Source organism: Mobula birostris, chromosome 8 (genome assembly GCF_030028105.1).
Source record: "Mobula birostris isolate sMobBir1 chromosome 8, sMobBir1.hap1, whole genome shotgun sequence".
NCBI classification, from domain to species: domain Eukaryota; kingdom Metazoa; phylum Chordata; class Chondrichthyes; order Myliobatiformes; family Myliobatidae; genus Mobula; species Mobula birostris.
Window position 1 is genome coordinate 32,025,242 of NC_092377.1, and position 21,519 is coordinate 32,046,760.

A 21,519-nucleotide genomic window follows, 5' to 3' on the forward strand; every position below is an offset into this window, starting at 1 on the left:
ACATAGGTACCCATTTGTGAAAACCAGGCAAATGACTCAAATCAGATTAAAAACAAATAAATCTTAGATGTCTGAAATATAACACAAACTATGCCTCAGTTGATTTTTAGAAAATTTGACAAATGATAATTCAATAGATTTACTTTGTTACTGAAACTTATGCCCAGAAGCAATTCCAAATTCTTCAATAGAAAAACAATACCGTATCAGTTCAGATGTTCTACAGTGCTCCCGTATCTTGGTAACTTTTCTAATTCTCCTCTAGCACTCCTACAGGTTTTACAAGCAAAATATCTAGCCTGCAAATTCTCTTCACAATCTGTATTGTTCTTTTCATTTTGCCAGTACTACTGTGCTCGGCACTTTATACACTACAGAGTAATTGATTCATTCCTAGATTTACTATCTTACCATTCTTACTACAACTAATATCCACATTGATTACACTTTCACCTACTGTAACCATTTCTTAGTTCAAATGTTGCTTCCCAAAGCCTTCTTGTGCACTGTCTACAGCTTTCATATTCAAGCCTATTATCCTGCTCTTTATTTCAAACATATTCCATGACTCCCAAAGTGAGTATCCAGAAGTGCTTCGCAGTCAGTTAAGTACCTTTAGAAAAAGACACAGGAACTAATGCACACACAGCAGTAATGCGAATGTAACCGGTTAATCACTATTTATGGTGATGTTCGTTCAGTACTTAATCCGTCTTTCTTCCTTTTTCCTTGTCAAATCATATTAGTAATATCTAGACATCATAGCAAATAAGCAATGAGGTCATTAACAACAGGGAGCCATGCCTCGGGAAGTGAAATCCAGGATCAGGTCTGCTTTTGTTAACCTGCATGGTTCTGATTATGGCTACACTGTTCCTTATGATTGAAAAGAAGAGTTAATTCAATAACAGTTCAGTTTGTTTTCAAAGAGAATAATGTTGAGAGAATTCAGAAATTTTAGAAAATTTGACTATACCTACTCAGAACAGTCAGCACAACACTCTGATGCCAGTGGTTACTTTGGATAAAAGTTGCTCCACATATTACCACTTCAGAAAGAATCTCAAATGTAGTCACTTAGCAGATCAAAAAATGTTCCAAATTAATTGTTAGAAAGCTATTTCACAGAGTTTCAATATTAAGGTTATCCATACCCTGTTATACAACGCAGGAGGCATGTGCTAACTAATGGTATGTTTACGTGAAATGTCACAGGTATATGAACCTGAAACATCAGCTAATTTATTGGGATTAATTGAACGGAAGTGATCTAAGCAAGTAAAATGTCTTCACAGCATCAGGGAAATGTGGCTGCTATCTCCACTCAAAACAAAATCTGCAGCCGTCTTCCATTTGTCTCTTTCCATGATGATGACAAAGCAAAATATCAAGGATTTTGGAAATCGTAATCCTACTTAAAAGGCCTTAGATCGAATAATTTCACTGTCAAGAAATATGTCATGGTTCCAAATAACTTACTTTCAGAAAAGCAATATGATTTTTTTAAAATATGATGTAACAAAATTGAAAACCAGAACATGCCAGAAATACATATCCAGGTCACCCAACAGCTGAAGCAGATTATTAATTTCAATTTTTGATGTAAGAAGAGAGGTTCCATTTAAAAAAAAGCTTAACTTACCTTTCCATTCCTCCCAGATCCTGCCAGCCTTATTGTGAATTTGTGCCTTTCCTCATTTTAGTTTTGTGGCATTTATAGTTGATTCTCACTGACACACTGTTCTGCCAGCTGTGTTCAACAGCACACACATGCAGTTCAGGTTTAATTTATAATTCTGTAAATTATTTGAAGAAACTTGTCTCCAATAAGCAACCAAAACTGACCTGCTTGCAACCTTTCCTAACAAAGTATGACTAAGCTGGCACCAAGAAAAACAGTGTAAGAGCTGTCTAGAAAGTAAAATGCCCTTCAAAACACTAATGAAAAGCTGGTGCAGCTTGCTAAATTATCCTACACTGGCCTCTCTTGGAAACATCAATGCATCTAAAGATACACAACCCAAATTTAGGATGTTGAAACACTTGCGTTGGACTTTTTGTTCTGCTGTTTCAGAGGATATAGGCAATCAGATTCAGAAGTTATTAAAAACAGCATTTCAAACAGTATTCAGATGTTACAATTGAGATGTAATGATGAACTTATGAAAGGCTGCAAGATCATGTGGAGTTTGGGGCTTTGTATAATTGGGAGGATATTGGACATCAAAGGAGCTGCCCGGATTCACTGGCATGCTGCTTGAATGAAGGCACATACGGAAAGAATGATTCACTTTAAAACAGAATGGTAGCTGTTTTCTTTCGGGCAAGGAAGATTACAGAAGGATTTGAAGGAAGTGCTCATTAAGTTTTGACTGCAGTAGATCAAAGTAGACCCCGTCCAATAGTTTTGACAGCCTTGAGATGATGAAATATTAAATGCAGGACATTTGGACCAGACAAGAGAAAAATAAAATTACAAACAAATTTTAAAGCCAGAGCTAGTCTCAGAAGCAATATTTACTAATATGTTAGATATGAAGTTAAAAGTAAAGAGAAGTTTTATGAGTTCTGGATGTTCATGTGGAATTCGGCCATTACTATTTCGAGAGAAAGTTGGGCCGAATTGCCAGCATTCGGTAATTGGGCATAAATTCTCTCCCAATCCACAGGTTGGTCTCCCTTCCATTCCAATCACACTGAAAGATATGGTAACCTCACTAACTTTTATTTAACCTCTCTTATTAAAACCTAATTTGTTCAATTACAGAAATTTGTGACTTGAGAGTTAATTGGTATCCTGAGAGTTATTTGATTTTCGTTGACCTAAATTAATATATTGAATATATATCCTAATTGGCATCAGATGCTATGCATTAAATAAATTAGGGTTTGTTCATTTTACCACCTAACAGCTGTGGTACTGAACTACACAGAAAAAAAAAATCACAGATTCAATTTCAGTCTCCTCTGTGTTTATTTATCTCAGAGGAGAATATGCTAATATTGATTTCTTGGTTTCTAGCTCAGATAAGGAGAGGAGGAAGGGTGGAAGGGAAGGAAACAAAACAAATGCAGGGCCTTGTTTCTGATTCCTATCTAGCCAGAAACCCAGCAGGCTAGGCAGCACCTATGGAGTGAAATGGACCGTGGTTGTTTCGAATTGCGACTCTTCATTTGGTCCAGATGAAAGGTTGAATGCCCATTTGTCTTTGTAGATACTGCCTGACCCACTGAGTTCCTCTGGTGTTCTTCTGTGTTGTACCACAGTCCAACATCTGTCGTTTCTTACGGCTCCCATCCAGTCAGTTTGGCTGGAGTTAATCACATGCGAACTCTGCACAAAAAACAAGATTGCTGTTGGCTCTAATAGGGGTGGGTGGATGAGTGTGGGGGTGTGAGGGGGGGGTGTCTGTGTGTCTTTGCGTGATTGAGAGAGTGAGAAACTGAAATTCAAGAACATATTTAATTTTTGCAAGACTTAGAAAGTTCATTTAAAAATAACTCACCAAGTGCTCCATGATCTTTGCACTTCTTGGATTCATGGCAAGAGCTTCATCATAAAAGTGCTTGGCTGCATTCAAGTTGCCGCTCACCTCTGCCAACCACCCACGCATAAACATTACATCATGTGATACGGAAAAAAGGCTTGCTGCTTCTTGGATGCAAAATGAAGCTTCCTTGGTTCTTTGTAGTTCAATAAAAAGTTCAGCTAATTAAAAAAACACAAACAAACATTATTCAAATCCTGTGAAAGAGAAATGCACTAAAATAGGAAAAGATTTGGACCAGTTATCTGAAATGTTTTTGTCTTAGGGTTTCGCTACTCACATATTGTACTGCTGATTCCCATTCAGCAAATTTATATCTCACATGAATTTACCCATGGTCTCTGGAGAATACAGGAAAGCTGGAGATGGGTTAGTAGCCTTATTTTTGAAGTGTTAATTAATCTGACTTCGATAGGGAGGAGGGCAGTGTGGGAGAAGGGAACAGCAACTTGTCAGTAAGAAAAGTTATGTGATCAATGATTTCTGAAGTGGGATTTAAGCCCCTTGACATAGAGAGGAGAATGCCAATGATCTAAAATTCAATATTAGTAATTCCTTTCTACTATTTCCTTTCTTTTCAGAACACTAACATTTTCTGGGTAGATAAAGAATCTGAAGCCAAGAAATTGGGGCGTATATCACCCAACTTTTGAGAGCATAAAAACTACTTTGTAAATGTTTTACATTTTCTGTGGAAGCTCTAGCATCAGGACATTATTCATTATATCATGACTGTTCCAGCTTCATTTAGCACGTGATGATGGGTACCAATTTGTACAGTAACCTTCCCTACCTAATTGGTAAATACTGGAGCAATAAAGCAACCCATAATCTTTCTCTTTTAACTTTCAGTAAAATAAGGAACAAATTCCAAACCATCAGCCATGAGATGAGAATTGAAGATCCCAACCAAGACAAAGTCCTGATGAAGGGTCTCAGCCCAAAGTGTCAAATGGTTAGTCCTCTCCATTGATGCTGCCTGACCTGCTGAGCTCTTCCAGCATTTTGTGTGTGGTACCAAATCAATGTGCTGTTTCAGAATGTGATTACCAGGTCTTATTGTATTTATTGCAGACTTTCGAATCTGTGAACAACACGGAGATGTTGTGGTACCTGCCTTAATATTGAGCCTGTGCCTAACATGAGGTCACAGACACCATAGGACAATCATAAAAGTTAGCTGGGGGAAAGTTAGGTAAAACATGTACTGGTTTGTCAGACACGCTGAAGACATATGTTCCCCACTTTTCATGCACTCTCTTGTGTGCAGGGTTAACTTTTCTATGGCTTTTCATTTTAAGCAAAGAGACCTATCCTTCAAATCCTATCTCAATTCCCTTGTGCAATAACCTCAAGGACAGTACAGGCAGCTACCACAAAGAAATGTACAAGTTCCATTTTATCACAGTAATTGGGGTACAAACTACATGATCTATCTACTTAAAAAGTGACATGAGGGCAACTTTTTTTATGTGCTTGAAATGAGGATTGCATTACATGAACATGTGGTGGAAGCAGATGCCGTTCTGGTCTTCAAGAGGGAATTGGATAAAGATACTGTGAAGGAAAATATGCAGGTTTACAGAGATGAGACAGGAGAATGGAACAAGTCAGTCGATCTTTTAGCGAGCCGGTGTGAGCACAATAGCCTCTTTCTGACCTATAACCTCTCAATAATTCCATAATTGGAGTAATGAACTATGGTAATTGCTGTACTCAATACTTTGATTTTTGAAGGACACCATGCCAAGAGCTCTCTTTGTGACCCTGTCTACCTGTGATGCCACTTTCAAGGAATTATGGACTAGAATTCCCCAAACCCTTTGTTGTACCACATTCCTTAGTGTCCTACTGTTCACTGTGCACGTCCTATCCTGGTTTGTCCTCTCAAAGTGCAACATTTCACATCTGTCTGCATTAAATTCCATCTGCCATTTTTCTATTTGGTCCAGATCCCACTGCAAGCTTTGGTAACCTTCCTCACTGTCCACTACACTCCCTATCTTGGAATTATCCACAAATTTGCTGATCCAGTTTACCACTTCATCATACAGATCATTGATTTAGATGACAAAAAAAAAGAACCCAACACTGCTATCTGTGGCTCACCACTAGTTGATGGTGCGGAATGCTGCAAATCTAATTTATTGATTTATTGGCAAACAGCAGAGGAGCTGCATGGCCTCAGCTGTGGTGAGGTCTAGACCTCAAGCCATGGTGCTGCCTGTCTGCAGCTGCCCAGGAGAGGCATTAGAGTTGGGCACTCCACCGGAGGGCTGGAGGCAGTGTGGTGTAATGCCCAAGCTGGAATCGGTGCTGCCCACACCCAGTGTTCACTTGCAGAAGTCAAGCTGTATTGTGTTTGACGGAAGACTGCTGCAACATTCATGGACTCAGGGACTTGGACGAAATTTTTTTGTGTGTGTGACTATTTTACTGCTATCTTATATGTGGCTTGTGCTGAGTATGACTGTTGTTACTGGGTTTTGCACCCCAGCGGATTAACACTTTTTTGTTTGGCTTTATTCATGGGTATTCATGTTTGGTTGAGTAACAAACTTGAAATTAAATGGTGAGAGACCTGGAAAGGTTGGTGTCTGGAAGACTCTGGCTTGCATTGTACACAAATCACATCAGGCGGGAATATCAGATTTAAGTGCATCTTAAATATAACTTTTCTGATGAGAAGATATGTTTTTTAATATGTTATAAGAAGATCCTTGCATCCCTGAACTTCATAGTGGAAGTTCTTTGCCTGGAACATAATTGAGCAAATGATACTTGCAGGGGCTCCTGAGTTAAATGAAAAACTGTACTTGAAGCTGTTCAGAATTCACAAATTATTTTCCATCTGCCCATTTAAATAAAAATTCACAAGCAGTAACCCAGAGGAATGTGCAAGAGCTAAATTGTAAATCTACTGAAAATTGCTCATTGACTTTTACCACTCTTTTCAATATTTGTCTTAACTTACTGTTGATTTAGTTATTCACTTCCATTTGAAGAGATTAGAATAACAAACTATCAAAGCCTCATCTAAAATGTCAGCTAATAGAATATAGAGTTTCTAGGACACTCATAAAAATTGAAAAGCACCATTTGAAATTAAATACACTGAAATGTACAGCTCCTTCACTTTTATCTAAACTAAATTCTGTTATCTCCTTTTATTAAAGGATATTAAACAATTGAGTTACTTCTTGAGATTTGATCTTGTGATGATTGCATTTTATATCTATCTCTCTATCTCTATATATACATACACATACACACAAACATATACACACATACACACGTGTACACATATACATATATATACACACACACACATAGCCTATAAAAAGTATTACTGCCCCCCCCAACAGAAGTTTTCATATTTTATTGCATTACAACATTGAATCACAGTGGTTTTAATTTGGCTTTTTTTGACACTAATCACCAGAAAAAGACTCTTCCAGGTCAAAGTGAAAACACATCTCTACAAAGTGATGTGAATTAATTACAAATATGAAAAACAAAACAATTGATTGCATAAGTATTCACCCGTTCAAGTCAGTATTTACTAGATGCACCTTTGGCAGTAATTACAGCTTTGAGTCTGTGTAGATAGTCTCTGTCAGCTTTGCACATCTGGACACTGCAATTTTTCCCCATTCTTTGCAAAACTACACAAGCTCTGTCAGATTGCACGGGGATCATAAGGCTTCCAAGTCCAGCCACAAATGCTCAACTGGTTTGAGGTCTCGACTCTGACTTGGCCACTCCAGGACATCAACTTTGTTGTTTGTAAGCCATTCCATTTAGCTTTATGCTTTGATCATTGTCTTGCTGGAAAACAAATCTTCTCCCAAAGTCGCAGTTCTCTTGCAGACTGCATCAGGTTTTATTCCAGGATTTCCCTGTATTTTGCTGCATTCATTTTACCCTCTAATTCACAAACCTTTCAGGGCCCTGCTGCAGTGAAGCACCCCCACATCATGATACAGCCACCACCACGCTTCACGGTAGGGACAGTGTGTATCTGATGTGCAGAGCTCGGCTTACGCCAAACATAATGTTTAGTCTGATGGCCAAAAAACTCAATTTTGGTTTTTGGTTTCATCATACCATAGAATCTTTTTTCAGCTGACTTCAGAGTCTCCCATTTCTGGGAAACTCTAACCGAGATTTCAAATGAGTTTTTTTTTCCCAGCAGTAGCTTTTTCTTTGCCACCCTCCCATAAAGCCGAGACTGGCGAAGCACCCGGGCAACAGTTGTATGCACAATCACTCCCACCTCAGCCACTGAAGCTTGTAACTTCTCCACAGTTGTCATAGGTCTCTTGGTGGCCTCACTCACTAGTCCCCTTCCTACATGGTCACACCGGTTTGAGGATGGCCTGCTCTAGGCAGATTTACGGCTGTGCCATATTCTTTCCATTTCTTGATGATTGATTTAACTGTACTCCAAGGAATATTCAGTGACTTGGAAATTTTCTTGGATCCATCTCCAGACTACTATTTTTCAATAACTTTTTCACAAAGTTGCCTGGAGTGTTCTTTTGTCTTCATGGTGAAGTTTTAGCCAGGATACTGACTCACCAGCAGTTGGACCTTCCAGGTACAGGTGTATATTTACTACAATCAATTGAAACACCTTCACTGCACACAGGTCTCCAAAACAAATCTCCATTTAACTAATTATGTGACTTCTAAAACTAATTGGCTGCACCCGTAATGATTTGGTGTGTCATATTAAGGGGGGGGGGTAGTGAATACTTAAGCAGTCAATTATTTTGTGTTTTATATTTGTAATTAATTTAGATCACTTTGTAGAAATCTGTTTTCATTTTGACACTGAAGCACCTTTTTCTGTTGATCAGTGCCAAAAAAGCCAAGTTAAATCCACTGTGATGCAGTATTGTAAAACAATAAAACATGAAAACTTCCAAGGGGGTTTTTATACTTTTTATGGGATATATATATATATATATACACACACAGACACACATATACATACACACATACACATTTTACATGTTAAAATCTGTGTTTCACACATTAAGACATATCTAGATGATCCAATGACAGTAACGCATCAAGTTTTCAGTAATCTTGACGAGGCTTCAAAATGTAATGATCATTGAGAAATAATGGTTTAGTACCATCAATAACGAGTTTGATTACCAGATTCTGCTGTCCTTCAGAAATATGGAATCATCTGCATTGAAATGATCACAAGCTCTATCGTCACAATGTTCCCTTTGCTTCACTTGTTTTTTTAAAAAACACACTACAGCCAAGATCTGACTCCACCAAAACCAATTACAGTTTGAGCACTTCTGCCTATCAGTAACTCAACGGGTGTCTGTTTATTAATTGAGTGTCTTGTAACAAAAAGTCTGCAACCTCCGCTTCACTTTCAACTGCAGAACCATTTTCAGTTCATCTTTCCCAATTAGAACGGTCTTTATAACTGGTCAAGCCTGTGCCCATACACTTGATAACATTCTTCTTCAGGGATTTGGCAAACTCAGCACCACTGCCGCCATTATTCATCAAAAGTAATTAAAAGAGGTTGGGTGTTGTGATGATCAATTTTAACTTTGAAATTATATGTTTTAGCTTCAAAAATGATCATGGAAACTGTACATATCCACCTGAAATGGATATCTATTACGATCACGGCAATTTTCCACAAATGCAGTTCCAAGGCCCATTTGTATCCTTAACTGCAGCTTCCTCAGTTGGGCTGTGGTAGAGGAGGAACAGCTGGTAGATTTGTGTGATTATCTTTCATCTTGTCATTTGACTGTTTCAGATAACACTGATTGCTTGATATGATGAGGTACATCTGGGTGTCCTTCATGCAAATATTTCAAAGTAGCTGCTCTTTCTTGTAATGGATCAGCAGCATTCAATCCCCACAGTACCAATATATGAGTCAATCCCCACAGTACCAATAAATGGATCAATCCCCACAGTACCAATAAATGGATCAACCCCACAGTACCACAGCATTCTATAGGGTCATCCTGATGGAGGGTCTCGGCACAAAACGTTGACTATTTATTCATTCCCACAGATTCCACCTGACCTGCTGAGTTCCACCAGCATGCAATAGGCTTATCTTGGGACATTTTCTGTATTGCAGTAACAACAAGTCACTGTCACATTTTCTTTTCTATTCACACTGGATGTGGTTATGGAATCACAATAGGGTGGGATTGCATCTACACATGGTAGCAAGCTCTGGGATTATGACTGGAGAAATATCCAAGCATTTCCACAATGCCATAATCTGTCCTGATACTGGTGATTTATGTAGAGGCATAGCAAATGGCTCTCAACTTGAATTCATATTCCACTCCGATTGTACTGTCCACCCGTCTATTTCAGAACAGTCCTCCACAGACAGTGCTAATGTCAATCTTTACCCGTTAGCCAAGGAATCACCGAATAGGTTTCTGGTCCGTGAAAAGTTCGGCCCACTGAGATATTTGTGAAACTTCACTTTATGGATAACAGTTAAATCTTCTTTTTTCAAAGTTCAAGGTAAATTTATTACCGAAGGACATATAGGTAACCATACAACACCGAGATTCAATTTCTTGCAGGCATACTTCATAAATCTACAATGGAATAATAGCCGTAATAGAATCAACGAAAAACCACACCAACTTGGGTGTTCAAACAGAGTGCAAAAGACAATGAACTCTGCTAATACAAACAGAAAGTAATAATAATAATAAATAAATAAGGAATAAATACAGAGAACATGAGATGAAGAGATTTTGAAAGTGAGTCCATAGGTTGTGGGAACAGTTCAGTGACAGGGCAAGTGAAGTTCAGTGAAGTTATCCCTTTGGTTCAAGGGCCCAATGGTGAAGGGGTAATAACTATTCCTGAACCTGGTAATGAGAGTCCTGAGGCTCCTGTACCTTCTTCCTGCTGGCAGCAAGAAGGAAGCATGACCTAGGTGACGTGGGGGTCACTGATAATGGATGCTCCTTTCCTGCGACAACGCTTCGGGTAGATGTTCTCCGTGGTGGGGAGGGCTTTATCCGTGATTGACTGGGCTGTGTCCACTACATTTTGTTGGATTTTCCATTCAAGGGCACTGGTGTTTCCATACCAGACTGTGATGTAGCCAGTCAATATACTCTCCACTACACATCTATAGAAGTTTGCCGAAGTTATAGATGTCACGCTGAATCTTCGCAAACTCCGAAGGAAATAGAGGCGCTGTCCTGTTTCATAATTACTCTTTCATGCTGGGCCCAGGACAGGTCCTCTGACAAGCTGACATGAAGGAATTTAAAGTTGCTAACCTTCTTCACCTCTGATGAGGACTGGCTCATGGACCTCTGATTTCCTTCTCCCGAAGTCAATAATCAGCTCCTTGGTCTTGCTGGCATTGAGTGAGAGTTTGTTGTGGTGGAACCACTCAACCACATTTTCAGTCCCCCTCCTACATGCTGATTCATCACCACCTTTGATTCAACCTATGACCATAGTATTGTTGAACTGAATACAGAAGCTTTGAGACTGGTTGTCAAATCTATCCATACTATCTTTTGGCCAGCAGTCACATACTTACAGATACTGAATGCAACACTTCAATGGTAAACACAACCATCTTCGTCAGGCACAAGTTAGCCAAATGGCAAGTCACCCTGGAAATACCTCGATTCTTTGATTCAAATCACTCGTTGATTGGAGTACTGCACAGATGTAGGAGAAGTGTTCCCATGCAAGTCCAGTGAAGAGCCTTAAAAAGCAGGAAGTTTCTTCAGCAGGAGTCATTGATTGGAGTACTGCACAGGTGCAGGAGAAGCGTTCCCATGCAAGTCCGGCAAAGAGCTTTAAAAAGCCAGTCTCCATAAAATAGGGATACCATCTGGCGAAGCGGTCATCGTCAAGAGTGGAAAGGCTTTGGCTCAACAGGCGGAGGCAAGGTAAGTAGATAAGTTCATTCCTTATTTCTTCTTTCTTATTTAACTCTTGAAAGAATAAGGGATAGGCTTATATCCCCGATAGCCATATCTGCACTAGGTACATTAAGATGCAGCTCCTTAGAGACTGTGTTAGGGAACTGGAGCTACAGCTTGTTACGGCAAGTGAAGAGGTGAAAGGCAGGAGTGCTACAAGGAGTTAATCAACCCAAGGCTACAAGGGACAGGTAAATGGGTGACTGTCAGAAGAAAGAGAGAACTTCAGATAGTGGAGAGCACCCCTGTGGCTGTACCCCTCAACAATAAGTACTCCAATTTGAGTACTGTTGGGGGGTGGGGGTACCTACCTGGGGGAAGCAGCAGTGGCCATGCCTCTAGCACTGAGTCTGGCTCTGTGGTGCAGAAGGGTGGGGAACTGAAGAGGATGGGGACTCTATAGTTGGGCACGTGGCCAAGTGGTTAAGGCGTTCGTCTAGTTATCTCAAGGTCACTAGTTCGAGCCTCAACTGTGGCAGCGTGTTTGTGCCCTTGAGCAAGGCACTTAATCACACATTGCTCTAGTCTGGGCGAGGAGTGGCGCCCCACTCAGACTTTCAATCTGCACCTTGTAAGGTATGAAAATGCCCGACGCAGGCCTCTCATGGTCTGAGTCGACGTTCCCCTCCCCCTCCCTATAGTTGGGGGAGGGGGGGGGAGAGACAGAGAGGCGATACTGTGTGCACGAAAAAGAAACGTAGATGGTAGTTTGCCTCCCAGATGCCAGGGTCCACGATGTTTCTGAATGTGTCCACAATATCCTGAAAAGGGAGGGTAGGCAGCCAGAAGTCATGGTACGTATTGGTGGCAACTACATAGGTAGAAAAAGGGATAAGGTCCTGAAAACAGAATACAGCGAGTTAGGAAGGAAACTGAGAAACAGGACACCAAGGGCAGTAATCTCGGGACTGCTACCCGTGCCATGCGACAGTGAGGATAGGAATAGAATGAGGTGACCTGTACAAAAGGCCACACTTGAATCCAAGTGGGACCAATATTCTCCTGGGCAGTCTTACTAGAGATGTTGGGAGCGGTTTAAGCTAATATGGGAGGGGGATGGGAACCAGTATGATAGAGCTGAAGATGAGCCAGCAGGTTCACAAGTAGATGATGGATGTAACATGAATGCAAGGAAGGACAAGCCAGTGACTGGGTACAAATGCAGACAGAGCAAAGAGTTAAATTGTACCACAGAAGAAATTCAAAAGGGCGAAGAATTTCTTCTCAAATGGAAGGTGCTGTATTTAAATGCATGTAGCATTCGGAATAAGGTGGACTAACTCGTGGTGCAATCGGAGATTAGTCGGTACGATGTTGTGGGCATCACTGAGTCGTGGCTGAAAGAAGGCCATAGCTGGGAGCTTAACAGCAAATGATATACTTTGTGTTGAAAAGACAGGGAGGGAGGCAGGGGCAGAGGTGTGGCTCTGTTGGCAAGGAATGAAATTACATCTTTAGAAAGCAGTGACACAGGGTCAGAGAATGTTGAATCTTTGTGGGTGGAATTAAGAAACTGCAAGGGTTAAAAAAAACCATTATGGGAGTCATATATAGGCCTCCAAATAGTAGCCAATATGTGGGATTGAGATTGCAAAGGGAGCTAGAAAAGGCATAGTAAGGGTAATGTAACAATTGTAATGGTGACTTCAATATGCAAGGGGACTGGGAAAATCAGGTTGATGTCTGATCACAAGAGTGGGAATTCTGTTGAATGCCGACAAGATGGCTTTTTAGAGCAGGTTGTGCTTGAGCCTACATGGGGAAAGGCTTTCTCAGATTAGGTCATAGTCATAGTCATACTTTATTGATCTTGGGGGAAATTGGTTTTCGTTACAGTTGCACCATAAATAATAAATAGTAATAGAACCATAAATAGTTAAATAGTAATATGGAAATTATGCCAGTAAATTATGAAATAAGTCCAGGACCAGCCTATTGGCTCAGGGTGTCTGACCCTCCAAGGGAGGAGTTGTAAAGTTTGATGGCCACAGGCAGGAATGACTTCCTATGACGCTCTGTGCTGCATCTCGGTGGAATGAGTCTCTGGCTGAATGTACTCCTGTGCCCAACCAGTACATTATGTAGTGGATGGGAGACATTGTTCAAGATGGCATGCAACTTGGACAGCAGCCTCTTTTCAGACACCACCGTCAGAGAGTCCAGTTCCATCCCCACAACATCACTAGCCTTACGAATGAGTTCGTTGATTCTGTTGGTGTCTGCTACCCTCAGCCTGCTGCCCCAGCACACAATAGCAAACATGATAGCACTGGCCACCACAGACTCGTAGAACATCCTCAGCATCATCCAGCAGATGTTAAAGGACCTCAGTCTCCTCAGGAAATAGAGACAGCTCTGACCCTTCTTGTAGACAGCCTCAATGTTCTTTGACCAGTCCAGTTTATTGTCAATTCGTATCCCCAGGTATTTGTAATCCTCAACCATGTCATATTACACACACCAATAGGTGCTGTGTAATAACCCAGATCTTATTAGGGAGCATAATGTAAAGGAACCTTTAGGAGGCAGTAATCATGATACAATCGAATTCATACTGCAGTTTGAGAGGCAGAAGCACAAGTCAGTGTATCAGTATCACAATGCAATCAAGGGAATTACAGAGGCATGAGAGAGGAGCTTGCCCAGGTGGATTGAAGGGAGATACTGGCGGGGATGACGGCAGAGCGCAGGTGGCTGAAATTTCTATCACAAGGCACAGGATAGATAGGTCCCACTGAAGAACTTGTTCTCAATGGCAGGGGTAAGCAACTGTGACTGACAAGGGAAATTAAAGACTGCATAAAAGCCAAGGAAAGACAAATCGGATGAACGGTCAAAAAAAGTGGTTGGGAAATGTATGATAATGCATTTTGGTAAAAGGAACAACAGTGCGGACTATTATCTAAATGGGAAGAAGGTTCAAACATCAGGAGGTGCAGGGACTTTGGAGTCCTCATGCAAGACTCCCAGGAGGTTAACTTACAGGTTGAGTCTGTAATAAAGAAGGCAGATGCAATGTTGGAATTTATTTCCAGGGGAAAAATATATAAAAGCAAGGAGATAATGCTGAGGCTTTATAAGACACTAGTCAGGCCACATGTGGAGTACTATCAACAGTTTTGGGCCCCATATCTCCGAAAGAATGTGTTGTCATTGGGGAGAGTCCAGAGGAGGTTCACAAGGATGATTCTAGGAATGAAGGGGTTAACATATGAGGAGCATTTGGCAGCTTTGTACTCACTGGAACTTAGAAGAATGCAGGGAGGTCTCACTAAAACCTACCAAATATTGAAAGAACTAGATAGGGTGGATGTGAAAAGGATGTTTCCTATAGTGGGGACATCCAGAGCTAGAGGACACAGCCTTAAAATTGATAGGCAACCTTTTAGAACAGAGGCAGGGAGGAAATTTTTTAGCCACAGTAGTGAATCTGTGGAATGCTCTGCCACAGACTGCAGTGGAGGCCAAGTCCATGCGTATATTTAAAGCGGAAGTTGATCGTTTCCTGATCAGCCAGGGCATCAAAAGATATGGTGAGAAGGCAGGTGTATGGGGTTGAGTGTGATCCGGGATCAGCCATAATGGAAACCTGTAGCAAACACGAGGGGCTGAGTGGCCTAATTCTGCTCCTATGTCTTATGGTCTTACATAAGCTCTCGGGTGAGCAGGGCATGGGTGGGGCATAAAGCTCAATCCTGATTGGCTAGATCTGAATTGGCTTTTCTTGATTGGTTATTTTGAATTGGCCTTGGTTAATTGCACTGATCAATTTTTCAGGCCAAAGCCTCTTTAGGAATGTGCCATGCTTGAGAGAGGCAATGAACAAAAATGCTTCATGGAAAGAAAAGACATCATTGTATTTAGACAAAATCTTGAAGATGTCTACATTTTGTGTGACTTGCACAGTTTCCCAGTTTGGTGAAAATTTCTACAAACAAAAGGATGGAATGGGCATGAGATCTCCTGTACTCTGCAATTTACTCATGGACAGCCTTGAAACAAAAGCCTTCGCTACAATTACTAAAAAGTCAGACTTAAAGCTGCGCTATGTGGGACGACACCTTTATCCTATGGAAACACGGTCAAGAAGTATTAGAAGCATTTTTAACACATCTAAGCAATCAGAACAAGCCCGATCAGTTTACTATAGAAGTAGAAAGTGAGGTACTTTGCATCTTTAGATGTTATGGTAAAACAGATGGTAGACAAGCTGGAGTTGAGTTTTTACAGGAAAAAGACTCACACAGACCAGCATCTGAATTTCCGGTCAAATTATTCAAAGAAGACAATGCTTGGCATTGTTTTGAGGCATGGCACTAAGAGCAAACACCTTGTGCACAACTAGAACTGCAAAGGAGGAAGAGTACAGGAAGATCAGAGGAGCATTCAAGAAAAACTGCTACCCTATGCACTTAATCAAAAAAGGAATGTAGTGCAACACAACAAAGACAAGCTCCCGATAGAACGGTTATTGTGCCATACAGTGGCAGCTAAACTGAAAAGCTAAGACAAATTCATCAAATATGTGGTGTCCAGTTAATAGCAAAATGTAAGGACACAATCAGGAAAAGGCTAAGCAAAATGACACCTAGAAGATCTAACGAAATGTGTCAGGGAGTTGTGTACTCCGTACCTCTATCACCATGCAAAGAAGTATATATTGGTGAGACTGGAAAGCCATCGAAGACAAGGATAGCAGAACAAAAGACTGAATTAAAAAAGTTAAGAGCAGAATGAAGTGGGATTGCTGAACGCTGCCTATCATGCTCATGTAGACCACGTTTTGATGAGACCAACATCCTTGACTAGGAAGAGAATGCCTACAAGAGAAAGATTAGGGAATCATTAGAGATGGAACACGTGGGGTGACCTAAATGTAGCTTCTAAGAGTACAGAGATAGCTCCAGTCTGGGACCACACATTCCTAAAAAGGGTTTGGCCTGAAAAATTGACCAGACAGTTCAACGCCAATTCAAATTAACCAGTCAGAAATAGGTAATTCAGATCCAACCATTCAGGATCGAGCTTTAAGCCCCACCAATGCCCCACTCACTCAAGAGGCCTTGCTGAAGGGTCTCGGCCCGAAATGTCGACTGTACTCTTTTCCACAGGTGCCATCTGGTCTGCTGAGTTCTTCCAACATTTTGTGTGTATTTGTTGGATTTCCAGCATCTGCAGATTTTCTCTTGTTTGTGGAGTGGCTCTAGGTCGCTTCTCAGGCAGGAGTTGGTATATTTCATCACCAACCCCTCAAAACACTTCATCACTGTGAATGTAAGTGCTACCAGGTGATAGTCATTGAGGCAGGTCACCATGTTCTTCTTAGGCATTGGTATAAGTGAAGCTTGCTTGAAGTATTTGGGTACCTCAGAATGCCGAAGCAAGAGGTTAAAGATCTCAGTGAACACTGCAACTATTTGATCAGCACAGGTCTTTAGTACTCAGCCAGGTACCCCATCTGAGCAGGAGGCTTTCTGTGGGCTTTCCCTCCTAAAGGATGCTCTAATGTTGGCCTCAGAGTCTGGAATCACAGGATCATCCAGATCTGTGGGAGTTTGTGATGGTCCCTCCATGTTTTGATGGTCAAAGTGAGCACAGAAGGCATTAAGCTCATCTGAAAGTGAAGACCTGTTGTCGTCTATGTCGGTTAATTTTGCCTTATAAGAGGTGGTAATATTCAAGCGGTGACACAAACATTGAGCATCCTTTGTTGATTCAAATTTAGTCCAGAATTTTTTTGGTCACCAGACTTGAGTGCCTCTGACCTGGCCCTCAACAGACTGCAGAACTCGCGGTTCTTTCAGGGCTTCAGATTGGGGAAGACTCTGAATGATTTTGTGGGGACACATTCATCTATAACTGTTTTAATAATTTATCTATTGGCAAGGAATTCTGTTTTACCTTGAAAAGATAAAACCTTGCCATCTTTATTCTTCATACAGCCTGTCAAAGTTACACCAACTAAAACAGGTGATGCATCACAAGGAAGCAGCATTGGCTTCACTGTGTCATAATAAGCAAGTGCCTGGCAAACTCAGCAGCAAATCTATCAACACATGGCACATAGCTTCTTTCTTTCTTCTCTACATCTATTATGTCTTGTGATTCTGTATTGAGGTCTTTTCATATCTACTAAAGATGACATCAGCTTTCCATAGTAATTGAACGATGCTGGACAAGCTTTCAACTCCAAGTTGCCAGGACTTGGTTTACCTAATATTGCTTGGACATAGTTCTCCCCCTCCCCCAATGACTAAGTACAAAGATACACTTAATTTGTGTGGGCACGTGGCCAAGTGGTTAAGGCATTCGACTAGCGACCTGAAGGTCGTGAGTTTCAGCCCCAGATGAGGCAACATGTTGTGTCTTCAAGCAAGGCACTTAATCACACAGTGCTCTGCAACGACACTGGTGCCAAGCTGTATGGGTCCTAATGCCCTTCCCTTGGACAACATCGGTGTTGTGGTGAGGGGAGACTTGCAGCATGGGCAACTGCTGGTCTTTCATACAACCTTGCCCAGACCTGCGCCCTGGAGGATGAAGACTTTCCATGGTCTTGCAAGACTAACGGATGCCTTTTTACACTTAACTTATATCAAATATCTCAAATCAAAGGTTGTTGTTTTGGAACAGTGAACTACAATTATTTAATCTGAATATCCCTTTGATCAACTCAAAATGCTGATAAGATATGACCTGTCAAGAATAGTGGAAGTCTGTTTGCAACTAGCTAAGCCAACAAATCAACAGACTTAAAGGTTTTATTTCCAACTTTAATTCTCTAATGATTATTAAGTTATAATCCACAGTTCAATGATACCTGCTTCCTTGAAAGCGAATTGAGAATTCTTTCACAATTTAGTTCTCTTTCCAATCTAGCCAGATCTTTGATAGTCATTTCTAATCGGATCCTTGACCTGAAACAGTATAAAGGAGTTTTTCTTCACCCCTACCATTTCTTACTGTAATGTCATATTACCCTCTTGATTCTTTCCCTAGTTTATGTACAAAGATGCTGGTATCTGGATTTCAAGGAATCATCTGGCCAATTTGGTTTGAATTTTTGCTCATGCATCATCAGTATAGCAGAATGTAACACATGGACAGAGCAAGAACTACAATGAAGTAATATGATCAAAAGTTCTTACTGAGTCATGTTAGAAATGGTACACGCCAGGCAATTTAACACTTTCTTTCCTTTAATGTATATGGACAAATGAAAGGTTCATTGCACCACTGACTTATATGAGAAGTCCAGCAACCCATCTAGGTCATGCATACAAAACTGCAACAGGCAGCAACTTATTTAAAGATGCTGGGCACTGTTGTGGACAGAAAGTTTCATTCACTCCTAGACTCAGATTGGACTTTATCAGTAACCACAAATCAGTCCAAAGCACCCAAAAACCTCACAACAGAAAAATAAAATTTGCTCCTGAAAGTAGTATCAACAGTCAGTTATCATAATGGAATCACTGATCAAATACAAAATCCCATTTTATTGAGAGGCAAATTAACATGAATGAGCTTTGCAATAGCCATCTTTTTAAACTTCATTTGAGGAGGACTCCAGGCATGACTTGGATCTGTTTCGAGTACAATGCCAAATTCAATGTCAGTTCAATAGTATACAAAGAGTCTTCCTGTCCTGAAGTTACCACACCATGAAAGTAGCAACAAACCAATTTTTCTAAATGTCTATGCCAATTTTCTTCTCATTATTTCTCCTACATCTTCTGAGAGAAACCGATGTTTATAATTGCAAATCTCTTCCTTTTTACATGCCTTTGTAAGCATAAACAGTCTATTTTTATGTCTGCTGCTAGTTAGCACTATTTTCTGTAATTATTCTGCCTATACTTTGTTGAATTCTAAGCTCTCACACTCTTCAGGTTTATAGCTCCTTTGGAAAATTCAGATTAAATACTTATTTAATATTTAAAGCCTGCAAGTTTTGCAATGTTGGCACAGGAAACAAGGTGACACTTGTAGACTGTCTCCAACACATCCTTGGACTGTGTTGGTCATTATCCCAAAACAAGATGTTTCACTGTATGTTTTGGTGTACCTGAGACAAATAAAACTAATCTTTAATCTTTCTTCCTTCATCACTCACGGTTGACCATTTTTCCTATACATTTTAGAAATCTGTTGTTTTTTGCACAATTTCTTTAAGCACTGGCCATTTAAAGAAATAACTACTGTATTTATCCACCTTCATATTTTTGAAATCTAGTTTGCCAATCTACCTCATCCAATACACCCCTCGTACTTTCATTCTGTTCAAATATATGACTCCAGTTTCAGAGTTAATTGAATCACTCTCAAACTCTATATAAAATTCCATTATATTATGACCACTCTTCCCCAGGGGCTCTTTTACTACGAGGTTATTAATTAACCCTGTTTCATTGCAAAATACTAGATCTAAAATAACCAGTTCCCTTGGTGGTTCTGCGACACACTGACCTAGAAACCATCTTTAATTCATTCCCCTTACTGTTACTGCAAATTTGGTTTCCAGAGTTTTTTTAAATGCAGTTGCAAGTCCCCCATGATTCCAATGTTACCTTTGTTTTATGTACAACTGAATGAAGAACAAATATATAACCAGGAGCAGGCTATACAGCCTTCGTGCCTGCTCTGCCATTCAATAAAATCATAGATGATCCTTTATCAATACCACCAGATTTCTGCCTTTATCCCATATCACTTTGTTCCCTTGATATCTGAAAACATATCAATCGCCGCTGTGACTACTCTGCAGAGGGAATTCTAGTATTGCATACTATCTGGGTGAAAAACATGATCTTGTTTTGAAACTGTAACCCCTAGATTGGAAAAAAAAACCCAGTCAGGGGAAACAGCAGATAATAGATAAGTGGGTGTTACAAAACCAGGCATTACAATTATCACAGTATACACATGACAGCTCTTGTGTAGGAATGTGGAGTTATCTACATCATTGGATTTTGTACTGGGAATGCACAGAGGGACCCTGTGGGAGGCAAGTGCGGTAATTGCAGGGGTCCAAGCAGAAACATTTAAATCATCCTTGGCGAGAGGTGAGGTACCAAAGGATTGGAGAATAGTTAATGTTTTCCACTGTTGAAGAAAAGCACTAAGAATAAACGAGGAAAGTAGAGGCCGGTGAGACTGACATCATGAGTGAGAAGATAATTGGAGGGTATTCAAAGGGACCACAGTTATGAGTATTTGGATGGACAGGGACTGATTAGGGATAATCAGCAAAGCTTTGTGCATGGTAGGTCATGGCTAACCAATCTTGTAGAGTTTTTCGAGGAAGTTACCAGGTGCTGGGTCATTGTTTGTCATCTGTATCAGTGATCTGGATGATAATGTGGTTAAATGGATCAGCAAGTTTGCGGACGGCACCAAGATTAGGGGTGTAGCGGACAATGAGAAAGACTATCTGAGCTTGCAGTGGGCTCTGGACCAGCTGGAAAAATGAGCTGAAAAATGGCAGATGGAATTTTCTGGAAACAAACGTGAGGTGTTGCACTTCGGTAGGACCAACCAGGGTCGGAGTTGCACAGTGAGTAGTGGGGCACTGATCAGTGCTGTCGAACAAACGGATCTCAGAATACAGGTCCATAACTCATTGAAAGTGGAGTCACAGACAATTAGGGTTGTAAAGAAAGCTTTTTGGCACAATGGCCTTCATAGATCAAAGTACTGAGTACAGCAATTGGGATGTTACGTTGAGTTGTATAAGACACGAGTGAGGCCTAATTTGGAGTATTGTGTGAAGTTTTGGTCACCTACCTACAGGAAAGATGTAAATAAAGTTGAAAGAATAGAGAGAAAATTTACAAGGATGTTGCCCAGGTCTGGAGGACCTGAGTTATAAGGAAAGATAGAATAGGTTAGAATTTTATTCCCTAGAACGTAGAAGATTGAGGAGAGATTTAATAGAGGTATACAAAATAATGAGGGGTATTGACAGGATAAATGCAAGCAGGCTTTTTCCATGGAGGTTG

At 40.5% G+C, this 21,519-nt stretch overlaps 1 protein-coding gene across 3 annotated transcripts in view; it reads right to left on the reverse strand.

Annotated features, from left to right (window-relative positions):
* The window catches only part of LOC140201218 (tetratricopeptide repeat protein 7A-like), a 260,896-nt gene that overhangs the window by 52,110 nt on the left and 187,267 nt on the right, over positions 1 to 21,519 (reverse strand). For all 3 annotated transcript variants that reach the window (XM_072264960.1, XM_072264961.1, XM_072264962.1), the window contains one exon: positions 3,507 to 3,709. In XM_072264960.1, the coding sequence (XP_072121061.1) occupies positions 3,507 to 3,709 (203 nt within the window). The remainder of the gene's footprint in view (positions 1 to 3,506; positions 3,710 to 21,519) is intronic.